Source organism: Schistocerca gregaria, chromosome 5, assembly GCF_023897955.1.
Source record: "Schistocerca gregaria isolate iqSchGreg1 chromosome 5, iqSchGreg1.2, whole genome shotgun sequence".
NCBI lineage: Eukaryota > Metazoa > Arthropoda > Insecta > Orthoptera > Acrididae > Schistocerca > Schistocerca gregaria.
This window is the reverse complement of record NC_064924.1, coordinates 410,885,947-410,898,430: the sequence shown is the minus strand read 5'-3', so window position 1 is coordinate 410,898,430 and position 12,484 is coordinate 410,885,947. Positions and strand designations below refer to the sequence as shown.

At 36.4% G+C, this 12,484-nt stretch overlaps 1 protein-coding gene across 10 annotated transcripts in view; it reads right to left on the bottom strand.

Annotated features, from left to right (window-relative positions):
- The window catches only part of LOC126272212 (S phase cyclin A-associated protein in the endoplasmic reticulum), a 554,765-nt gene extending 546,572 nt beyond the window's left edge, over positions 1 to 8,193 (bottom strand). For 2 of the 10 annotated variants that reach the window (XM_049974905.1, XM_049974908.1), the window contains exons 1-2: positions 8,105 to 8,179; positions 7,706 to 7,813 (exon numbers count right to left, since the gene is read on the bottom strand). In XM_049974905.1, coding sequence (XP_049830862.1) covers positions 7,706 to 7,802 — 97 coding nt within the window. In that variant the 5' untranslated portion in view covers positions 7,803 to 7,813; positions 8,105 to 8,179. Of the gene's footprint in view, positions 1 to 7,705 lie in introns of all 10 variants that reach the window. The other 8 variants (XM_049974904.1, XM_049974906.1, XM_049974902.1 and 5 more) reach the window with 8 other exon arrangements.
- Between the last annotated feature and the right edge of the window lie 4,291 nt (positions 8,194 to 12,484).

The following is a 12,484-nucleotide window of genomic DNA, read 5'->3' as shown; positions in this document are numbered from 1 at the left end:
TCTTATGCCCTGATTTAAATTCTATTTGGCCTTCATTTTTTTTTTCACTTTACTCACTTTTCCTAATTAAAGTACTCTTCTAAATCCAGTAACATACACTCAGATCACAAAGTTCTGGAGTTTACTACCAGTAAATAAAAATGTGGACAAAGAAGTCAAGTTTCTAAAGTCCATTTAAGTGTTTATCTCATCAAACTTCATATAACAAGGTACAGAAGCAAAAGTAACTGTGAATATTCGAAAGAACTAGCTCCTCTTCTATAGTCCAATCCAAGAACGAAGGGGGTTTGTGCAGGTCGAGGCACAGACAGGGAGGACATTGTTGATGATACCAAGTGACGGTTGCGGTACACACATGCATGTGCTTTCTGCTTGAAGCAAGCATATATCGTTCAAATTATGTCTCTCGCTTACTTATGCAGGATTTATCATTTACCACCATCGTCAGCAATAACAACTCACAACAAATTAAATAGAAATTCACTAAACAATTCACTACAATCACATTTAATGCTTGCATTAATTACGGCACTCAGAGCAGAGCACTCAGAACACTGCTGAACAGTCATTGACAATTGGAGTATGCATGACATAGCTGTGCAGAACAAGCCTAAACTCAATCATCATCCAACTATAGCAGCAGTGTACTGTAGGTCACGGGAGGAGTGAAGTATTCCCAATTATTGGAAAAAGGCTCAGTCCATTCCCAATTTCGAGTAGCATCATCAAGCACATGCACAGAACTGTAAGCCCATATCTCTTTAGAATTTTTGAATATTTTACGCTTGCATATTATGATGTTTCTGGAGACTGGAAATTATTCTGTAGGGATCAGTACAGATTCTGAAACAAAAATCATGTGAAAGCCTGCTCGCTCTGTTCATCAACAAGACCCAGAAAGTACAGACATCAGCACCCAGGTTAATGTCTTCCTTCCCTTGTTGTAGGTATTCGATACAGCTCCGTATTGCCACCTAGTGAACAAAATATGAGTGTATGGAATAAAAGACAACTGTACATCTGGACCGAAGGGTTTCTAACAAAGCCAACACAGCATGTCATTCTCAACAGAGAGAAATCTTCACACACAAAAGTAACGCTCATAGGGAGTGTTATAGTGCCATTACTTTTCATAGTATACATAAATGACCTAGTGGATAATATCAGAAACTGCATAAGGCTTTTGCAGGTGATGCTATTGTATAAACAGAAGTTGTGACACTAGAAAATTATAGTAAAATGCAGAAAGACATGTGCAGGAATGATGGTTGGTGTAGAGACTGGGAGTTGATCCTCAGGATAAACAAGTGTGACATATTGCACATACATAGGCAGAGAGAACCATTAACGTGTGATTACAGGTTTGCAGAACTATGTCCATAAACTATCTACAATCAGGTGTAAGGAGCAATTTAAATGGAACGACCACATGAATCTTAACGCATGTGAGGCAGATGCCAGTCTGAGATTCATTGGAAGAATCCTCAAGAAATTTAGTCTGCCAGCTAAGGAGGAAGCTTACAAAACCCTCATTCAGCTAATACTTTAGTACTGCTCATCAGATAGAATTGATAGAAGAAAAAGAGAAGATCCAAAGAAAAGAAAAGCACTTGTTTACACATTCATTTAGTAAGCCTGAAAGCATTAAAGACAATCAGCCAACTTCAGCAGCAGAGGCTCCAAAAGAGGCATTCTGCATCACCAGTGTGTTTTACTGTTGAAGTTCCAAGAGTGTACGTTCCTAGAAGAAGCAACAAATCTATTGCTTCCTCTTAGTGTTATGGAGATGCACAGCCAACTCTAGTTGCAGGTGCTATAAATGACGCATTCCACATCATGGTGTGCTTTACTGTTAAAAATTCCGAGGGCATACATTCCTAGAAGAGTCTACCAATCTGTTGCTCTCTCCACTATATATTTTGTGAAAAGACCATGAACGAAAATTTAGAGAGATTCAAGTTCACGCAGAGGCCTGTCAGCAATCTTTCTTCCCATGAACCACCTGCGACAGGAACAAGAAGTGACTGTGGTACGCACAGTGCCATCACTGTACCTTTTATTTCCCATAGCTTAATGGAGTGGATAAAAGACATGAAAGTTAAAGAGAGATGGTCAGGGCTATGGGACAGTGTTTAAGTGTTTCCCAGTTGAGATGCTTAAATTTTTGTTTGGCGAGAACTGCTGTATGAGGACATGCACTGCCTTGCAGAAGAATGACTTCTCTCTCATCAATAACTCACACTGTATGTGGCAATATGCCTTTCTAACTTTGATCAAAATCTTGCCATAATATTGTTTATTGCCTGACATCTGTGCAGAGTCAGCAATCATAACTCTCATGGGTTATTTCATCTCAAATCATAAAAGTCAAGTCAATTCGTGGTCACGAATTTCTCTGGAAAAGAAAATTAGCCCTCTGTATAAGTGTTAAGAAATAAAGTATTTTCATTTTATCTTAATTTTTGTAAACAGTATGGCCCTTTTAAAAATGTATATTTTGTAAATAACTCTTAAAACAGTAGAGAACAACAGAATATATAAAACTAATAAAACAAAAGTACTGGAGACCTAGCAGATGTTTTGCATTAAAGCTCCCTCTTGGTGTGTTGAAATTTTGTTGACACCCGCACACTTATGGGCTTCCTTTAACTTACAAATTTAAAAAGAAAATATAAAATCTGAGTTAATTTTTGCACCTTTTTTTCTAATTTGGAAACACACAGAAGGCTACCTTTTCTTTCATATTACCAGGCACTACCGATGTAATTATAAACAGTATCTTCTCTGCTCCAGCTATCAGTATTATGTAAACATCTATTACTAAAAATGGGAAAAAGTTGCATTTTTAAGAATTATTCACTCAAAACCACCATCCAAAAACTTTTTAGAATTACACAAGATATTGTTTGTTTAGTATGTTAGTAGTTGGTGCAGACACAGTGGGCAATATTTTTCTGTGTAAAATTTTCAACATTCTGCATCACTGAATTTCTAGTGTGAAATATGAATTTTGGCAACACTGTTTCCATCGCTCTTCTGTTCATAACAAATGAGTGAGAACTTGCACTTAAGCCATTCTTGTGTATGGTTTGAACTTTTTATTAGATGCAATGTCTGTGGGGAAATATAGCAGTGAAAGAGTGAGGTGTGTGGATTATGAAAAAAAGACACAAGAAAGTGGTATTTAACAAAAGTGGCAAACACTTCACAGTTGTTGGAAATCTGTCAGAGGTAATACAGAAATATCTTGGTCCTCAAGTTCTACCATCACATCCATTGTACAGAAATTGCTACACTCACAACTATATCCCCTCTTGAACGCCCAGGAAATGAAAAAAGCACAAGAAGAAAACAGTGTGTAGAATGAAAAGTGGAAGAAATTGAAACAAGTTTTACAAAAGCAACATCTTCAAAACTTTGTGAAGTGTGTAATGTAGACACACTTGATGCAGAACATGAAGATAGTGATATGGTCATGAAATGTGGTGTGGTTTCAAAACCTAAATACTACTAAATCAGCAGCCGCCTATATTAAGAAGGTACAGTGACTGACACTGATACCAGGTAGCTAGTCTAAGCAGCAGATACAGAAATACAAATCCATGTAACTCACATTATTTGATTTCAAAAGCTTGAAAGAAAAGAATGAGAAAGATATTTGGGCATGCCCAGATTCTTACTGTGGGCATCCATTGCAAGATGACACACTTACTGTTGTTCTGTAACATTACCTAAGTGATGACAAAGATTGCAGCAGGCAAAATCCTAGCCAGGCTGATGTTATTCCTGTTAATGAAAATGGTGATAAAGGTAAAAAGATATATATGATATCCCCTAATGAAACAGGAGAAACCATATTTAAGAACTGGTCTCACAGATTCTATTTGTTACAGCCAAAATGTGTAAAATGCCAGACAGTAAAGGAAGTATGCACATGTATTTACTGCACTAATTTGAAACTTGTTTTTTCACCATAAACAGTGTCATAAGCAAGGAGTACACAAAGATAACCTGATGCTTTTGTGTATATGCCAAGAGCTGCAAGATAAATGTTGGTTGCAGGAGTGTGCAATGTGTCCTGGTGCTGAAGTGATGACTGTTGAAGCATTACACCTTCAGGATACCGACAATGATGTGACCTGTGCATTGTGGAAGGGAGAAGAGTTGCTGAAAAAGTAGAGCCAGAGAAGTTTGCTACAGAGGTTAGGCATTGGGTCATGAAAGGAATAGCTCACCACCATTTCTGGAGGATTCAGAGACAGGCCGTAGCAGAAGTACAATCAGCCACATCACAGTTTTGCATGACATTTACTTAAAAACAGCAAACAATTTAAATATTTAAGTGTCCATGATTTTTTGACCTTTAGAGGAGAGTTAGGTTTGCCTAAAAAATTTCTCACACTTTGTATAGATAAATATTGCCCACTCTGATTGTACAGTCTGTAAGTACAATGACCAACTAATGTACCATGAAACTTTTAAAACATTTGGGAGGGAGGGTTTGGAGAAAATAGTTTCTAAATAATCAAAATATTTCAGATTCTTTCATCTTTATGTACAAATGTTTTACAATTACTAACAAAGAGATAGAGGGGCTGGCCAGTACTTACCTCAGCTCAGTACAGCCGATAGAAACACAAAAAACAACCGAAAATTTAAGTTCCTAGCTTTTGGAATAAATGTTCCTTCATCAGGGAGGAGAGAGGGGAAAGAAAGGGAAGAAGGGAAAGTGGATTTAGTTACTCACAACCCAGGTTATGAAGCAACAGGGAAAGGAAAACAGGGAGGGATGAAGGAACATTTATTCCGAAAGCTAGGAACTTAAATTTTCGGTTGTTTTTTGTGTTTCTATCGGCTGTACTGAGCTGAGGTAAGTACTGGCCAGCCCCTCTATCTCTTTGTTAGTAATTGTTTCACATCTTTATATGAGATTTTCCATTAATTAGTTAGATCACCTGTACAAATGTTTTGACAGTTTAAGAATTTCATGCATTAATGTCATAGCTGACAGTTAGCAGTCCTTCCACTTTATTATTTCTCAACACAGTTAACATCCTGTAACCATTCATATCTTCAAAACGTAATCTTAAACTGTGCAAAAAGTTGCAAATTTTCATAGTTTATTTATCCAATAATAATAATAATAATAATAATTCGGAACAAAGTATTTATTGAAAATAAAGTCAGATCTTTATCACTTTTGGCTTCTTTATTACAATTTTCTCTTTCCTTAAGACATTTTCACAAATACTTTCATTTAGAGAGGTCTATAGCGTTTCAGTAAATCATCAAAAAATCAAAATATTGTAGTTTTGGAGAGGTATCATGTGAAACTTCAATATACATAATTTTTTCAGCAAACTTTGAAATAATGATGTGAAAAATTCACTCTTGACCTGTACAATTTGGGATGAAATTGCCCTCATTCTCAATGTGCTCATGACACTCAACATATTATTTGTACCAAGCAAACATTTGAGACCTTTCTTGAATTGTTCAGTCAATCTCCTTGTTTCACACATTTACAGCAAGCAACTTGGCAATATGACACTGTGTAGCTGACTCAGGTACCTCGTGCTCAAATATTGTGATAATGACTAATGGTGGAAGCTAGTGACCCCAACCCCTGCTTCCACCACACCTCACGTCCCAACTTAACACTCACAGGAACAGGAACTGCCACATGTCAATAATATTTGCACCAGACTAACAGATTAATTTATATTTGATTCAATCATATATTAACCACCTGACTCACCCCCATATGTAACCAAAATCTTTAGAGCTAATCTGAGCTCGATAGAACATATGATTCCCAATGGTATTATCATCCCTGGAGGTGACTAATCATATAATAATTACTTGAGGTGATTGCAAAAAGAAAGCACAATACTAAATGCATTCTCTGAAACAATGGACAAAATCATGGTTGTGGTGGTGGAGGTGGAGGAGGAGGAGGATGATTTGGGGAATATGACCTATCAAAGCATTCATTGGTCCCATAGGATTACGGTGAGATGAGGAAGGAAGACGGTGGTGTCCTTTCAAAGGAAGCAATCCCGGCATCTGCCCGAAGCGATTTAGGGAAATCGTGGAAAACCTAAATTAGGATGTCTGGACACAGGTTTGAACCATCGCCCTTCCAAATGCGAGCCCAGTGCGCTAATCGCCACGCCACCTCACTCGTTACCCATCAAAATCTAAAGCAGTAGTTATAGACTGATCTGCAACATAGCTGGAATCTACGTGGCAACAGTCTGATTGTGAGTTGAAAAAAAGCAACAAATCTGAATGCAAAATAAAGATTTTTGTAATAGATTGGTATGTAGTGATATAGACGTCAATTTCAGAGTGAAGCATTTATCATTAGCAATACCTAAAACTACAAGGCAAATTCAGAAATGCTATACTACATAACAGACAAACCCCAAAGTGTATTTTAGTGCATATTGTGTACATATATTGTATATCCTCCACAAAAAAATGCAACAGAGGAAGGTGGGGGTAAGAGGACCCTGCATTGTTATGAGACATCAATGACAAATTTTTAGTTGAAGGTTCAATTTTATAAATTGAGCAAGCACACTATGAACAATGCTAAAAGACAAAGTTCGAGCATCAGTCAGTCGTCGTCTTATTCCTACAACGATATTTCGACAGGGCATATATTGTGGAAGAAATTAATCTATGACCAGCAGCAAGCCCCAAATTTGTTTTAACATTCAATTCACCAGAAAAATTTTAAAATTAACTTATGCTAACAAAGGAGAAGATATTTCTGTGATACGGAATAAGCTAAAGTACACATTAGTACAAGACAAAGACATCACAGAAATGTAATGTACAGGCTGTATTAAAAGAAAACTTTCACTATACAGCTTCATGCACTTCACACTTCCGCCGCGTAGATTAAATGGAGTAAATTAATAAGAAAGCTGCTACTCTGAAAAAAGCTGCTGCTGTCTGCTGTTTATAAATCTGCTATTAGTTGTTTACTGTTTCCTCAATTGCAAAATAGTTTCAAAGAAAATATTTTTATATAGCCTATGTAATAGGCCTACTGGGTCCTATGTACAAACCGTTATTATTCATCATACTGTATTAGCGTATAAAACAGTGCCAACTGCCATGTAGCTAACAGAAATTTTCAAACACTGAATCTAGATATTCACATAATTTGTAAAAAAAGTTGCTAATGAGGTACATTTTAAATTCTTCTTATATCCATGTTTGTCTTCACGAAAACACATGAAAAGATCCTCAGTTTGTCAATTTACTGACATTTGCAGTGTTAATGTAGCAAAAAATTATAACTAATTCTTAATACATATATTATTATAGAATTTAAAAACTTTTTGAAGTTTTTTCAAGAATTTTAAAAGTACTTTGTGTATGACTGTCTCATGGTTCTTCTTGACATAAAAAAATCTGTGAAGCTAGTAAAGCAGCAACAGTATCAAAAATGAACCAGATACAAGTAGTAATTAAGTTCGTAAACAAACCAAACATTAACGACGAAGTGGGATAAATCTGGATTACAATATCACTGAAGGCACATTGAGACAGATTAATAAAATTTAACTGGGCATACTGACAGCGCAGTTCGTCGGCAGCTGTCAAATGTTTATCAACACCGTCGTAACTAGGCTCTATTATTACTACACCTTCAACATACGCTTAGAATATGGAACCATACAGAACATACCTGAGTCTAGCTGTGCCTGGTTAAGAGGTACGTGAAAGGCAATCGAATGTTTCGCCGATTTTCCTTCGTCTTGAACGACCATCCGTAGTTCTTCCATTTCGCCCTACCCTGTTCATTTACCGTAAATTGTCAGTTTACAAACTACACTCGCAGAGTATTTATGTTCCTATACAGCATGCACAACCACAATTACACCACTCTGCATGACGTTACATCTAAACTATAGACGTACAATTCAAAATGACAGTTGAACAAAAATTTTGACATTTGATTAAACCACTGCAAAAGTTATTAACAGAATAATCTAAAGCTTGACAGCTGTACTCTGATAAACAAAATTTTATTTATTGTCATCTTTATTGGTTTTGGTTTATCAAAAAGTGATTACATTCGAATTACTTCCTAAAATATCAGTTTTCCAATGTAAACAGCTTCTTCCCCCTCTAAACACATGGTGTCATATAGCCAACTATTGAAAGCAAAAGCAGGAAACTAAATGTCAGAACGGTGTGAAGCAATCAACGAAACAAAAAATTTCCTTAACCTAAGAAGAATACAGAAATACATTAAATTAAAAATCTTATAAAACGAGCGATGAAAAATTCCACAGACCGTTTTTTTTATTGTTTCATTTTCCTGACTATGGGATATTTATTTGATGAGAGGCTCTTCAACCACACAGCTGTATGCAAAAATGAAAATTTTAAATAATGATGGCAAACTAAGTCAGCTGAATAAAATTTAATCATTGCACAGTGATTTATTTCTTAGCGAGTATGAAGAAACTCACAAAACGAAAAAATTGTATCCTATGACTAGAGTATCAACGAGTCACAATAGGAATCGGTAAACTTATTTACGTGGCAGTAATGCTTTTTAGGGATATGAAATAGAATGATCACATATCTAAGTTGTAGGTAAAGTAGGTGGCAGGCTTCCGTCCACTGATAGAATATTGGGGAAATGAAATCAGTCTACAAATGACGATTGCTTATAAATCACTCATGCGACCCAACCTAGCATATAGCTCTAGTGTATGGGACCCGCACTGTAGCAGATATGAGTAATAGCTGACACCTAGCACATACAGAGAAGGGCAGCACGAATAGTCACAGGTTTGTTTGACTCATGGAAGAGTTTTACAGAGATGCAGAAGAAACTAATTGGAAGCACTTGAAAATAGACGCAAACTTTCCCTACTAAGCCTACTTAAGAAAGTTTCAGAAGCCATCGAGAATCTAGGAATACACTGGTACTACAACTCCCTATGTAACAGTGCTGTAGGGCTCATTAGAAGAAGATTACATTAATTACATTCCTTCTACGTTTATTCCACTTGGAATCTGTGGAAGGTACATTAGCATATTCGTTTTGTTTTTCATTGTATATATTTATTATGTATTGTTGCTCTTTTACATGTTCCACATCATAGAGGATCTCCTCGCTATGGATCAATTGGCACGAAAAGTAATTTTAGTAGTGGTTTTGATACATAATCGTTAATATATCACACTATCTGTCTGGCCATGGCCAGCGGATTTTGACTTAGTAACTGTAACATGTTTTAGTATTGATTGTCTTATTACTTTTGTTACACAGTATCTATTGCAGTATGATAGTTCAAATTGCAATATTGCATTCATTTTATATATTTTACATTATTGTTAACTTACACTGTCTGTCCAGCCATGGATGGTAAATGACAGAGAATTGATAATAAAGGTAATGTAATATAATCGAAACAGCACTTACATAGGCACTGCAACTCATTTTTCCTGTGCTCCACATTTGAAAGGAACGAGAAGAAGCTAATAACTGGCACAGTGGGAAATTCCATCTGTCGTTCTCTACATACAGGTTTGTAGAGAACGCATATAGATATGTATTGTTACTGTGGTGAAGTTCGAAACGTGTATATTGTTCTCAAAGAGATAGATTGTTACCATTGATGGTGCTGCTGTCTCTGTTCTCAGATAGCATGGTTGTGTAGGGAATGTTGTTGTTTCTTAACACAGGACTGGTTCATTCAGGTAAAAGATATGTGGAGAGAAAATAACTGTTTAAACTGGAGTGGTGAGTTGGATGAAGTCAAAATGTGCTGCATCCATGAAAGAAGTACAATTTTCACATGGATGTAAAATTAAACGGTAATAGGTAGCAACTCAATGTGGGATATAAACTTACTGCAAAAAGAGAAAGATTATCACAGGTCTAACAATATTGTATGCTAAGACTGAAAAACAAAATAAGTAATCAGGGGCAAGGAACACTGAATGAATTAATTGAGGTAGTAATTTCTGTTCTGGTTGGAGTGCATTTCAACTGGCATTATAGTGACAAAGAGGGATGATGGCAGTTGGATTATTACAAATTTGTATAAAAGGAGTGATAAGGACTGGCTGATGCGGAATTAAGCTTTCTTGCCATGATGAAGAGTGAGCATCTAAAGCTAAAGTTAAGTTCTGCCTTCTGATCTTGTCATGCCATTTAGTGCTCACCATGTCTTCCTCTGCCAATGCTGTCATTTGGTTGTGGTGTGGGGGCACAGGGTCAACACAGCCTCCCACCTGATATCAGCTTCTCACTTGAGTATGAGCAGCTCTTCAGTTGGCTTCATGAGGCTGACTGTACTCCATTCCAGTCCTCTCACTTACGAAAAACCCATGGCATTACTCGGGATCAAACATGTGTCTTGCATGTAGCAGCCAGATAACCTGAACACTGAGCTACAGAGTTGATGAGTGTCAAGCTCGTCAAAAAAATCGCAAACATTGATAGTATTGTGTTTTGGAATAAACCTTAGATGTTGTAGTGCTGTTCCAGTAGTATTAATGAAGTACAATTTTGAATAAGAAAATCAGTAATAGATGATGATGTTATAATTGAGACTAACTGAATAGTATAAGTAGACATATTGGTTGATTTTTGGTGGACATGAGGGTGTTATGTAGGCTAAACGTAATTCAAGACTTGGGAATGAATGTCAAGGAGCAAGGTGCAAGGACTTATGAAAATCGAAATAGTAAATGGAAAATGAATTCTTGTCAAAGTAGTTCATAATATAACCCTATAAAAATATGTAGAGATGAATGAATCCTTATCATGAGTAATTTGAGATATGAGAAGATTGAGAATATGGGTTTGGATTTAAATGGAGAGAGATTTGACCTTGTGAATTTTGGTTCTGGATGGATAGGGAAATGAACTGTAGTTTGGATGACCCAGGCTGGACTGTTTTTGGAATATAGTCCAAATACCCGATTTCATAAGTTGGTATTGTTGATTTGGAAGATTACTAGTGAGTATTTGTCCATGTTGATGAATTTGGAATTCTTTAAAGGCAAAGTGGAGGAAATTGTGATATAAACAATGTAGGATTCCTGGAGTTGGAATGACATCCCATCCTGTTGCAAATACTGAATTAAGTGTTTTAGTTGACAGTGCTGGTCTTTCCATGGGACATGACCTGGTCATACAGCTGCTGCTGGTCTTAATGTTGCCTCTCCTGATGTGGAAATATATATTGGTCCTGCCGTGGCACATTGTAAGATGACATTGATAACTGGGAGAAATGGGAGAGGATATTCTTAGTGACATTTGGGGAAATTTCAAATGTTACTGTAGGACCTGAGGAGGAAGAGCTATAAGTAAAAAATGCACGTCAATAGTTAAAGATTTCTTAACAGACAATATATGACACATAAATAGTTACTAATGTCAAATCAATGGAAGATGTGTAACAAGTGGGTATGGCACCTTGATGATGAACAGAGGGGCACTTAATGGCAACCGATGTTAAACAGAAGTACCAGTATGGTGCAGACAGACAATTAAATTTATCCACAAATAGGCAGATGGAAGTATGGAAGAGAAATCAGTTCTATGTGCCAATGAGAATGTTCCCAGTATGTAAAGAACACAAGCTCAGATTAAGGAAGGATGTTGGCTGTGCCATTTCAAAGGAGTCATCCCTAATTCACCTTAAGCAATTTAGATACAATCACAGAAAACCTAAATCAGGATTGGTGAACGTGGATTTAGACATCTGTCCTCAATATGAGCCCCTGTTTTACCATTATGGCACCTCACTTGGTAACAAGCAGTAGTGACGAACAAACAATTAAAGTATGTTGACAACTGATTGCAACAGACTGTCCTCAGCTGTTGCAAATGACATCTGATAGGCAGATGATTGGTAACACAGACTTCCTGGCATCAGTTTTTAAAACTAGAAGGTGATATTGTTACAAATTGCAGTTCTTCATAGTAGTTGAGAAGGCTCAAGTTTTTATGCTAAGCAAAATTGTAAGTGCACTCGCCATCTGTTATGCATTCTCTCATTTAATAACCCATTTAATCTTTAAATTTCCTTAAGAGAAAATAATAAGTCACTCTACCACTTCACTCTTCTTACTAGTCGAACCAAAATATGTAGAAAGCAACAATTATGTAATTTTCTCACATAACAAAGTCCTGCACTTATTCATTCCTCATCCTTTTTATCGAATAATATATCTAGCGCTATTTTTAAACCAGTGAGGTACCAGTGAGACAACTATCACATCTGCACTTAAAAAGGACAAAGAATAATTTAAAATTGAGTTACATCACTGTTACTAAACAAAGGAAAAATAAAGAAAACACATTTATAGCACAGTACATCTCAGTGCAATGTACCTCTGCCAGATGTTTTAATTTGACATGGTGCCACTAAACTTGTTGCCATAGAAAAAGAATTTTTTCTCTAGATGACAAACATGTAGAAAAAATATCTACAGG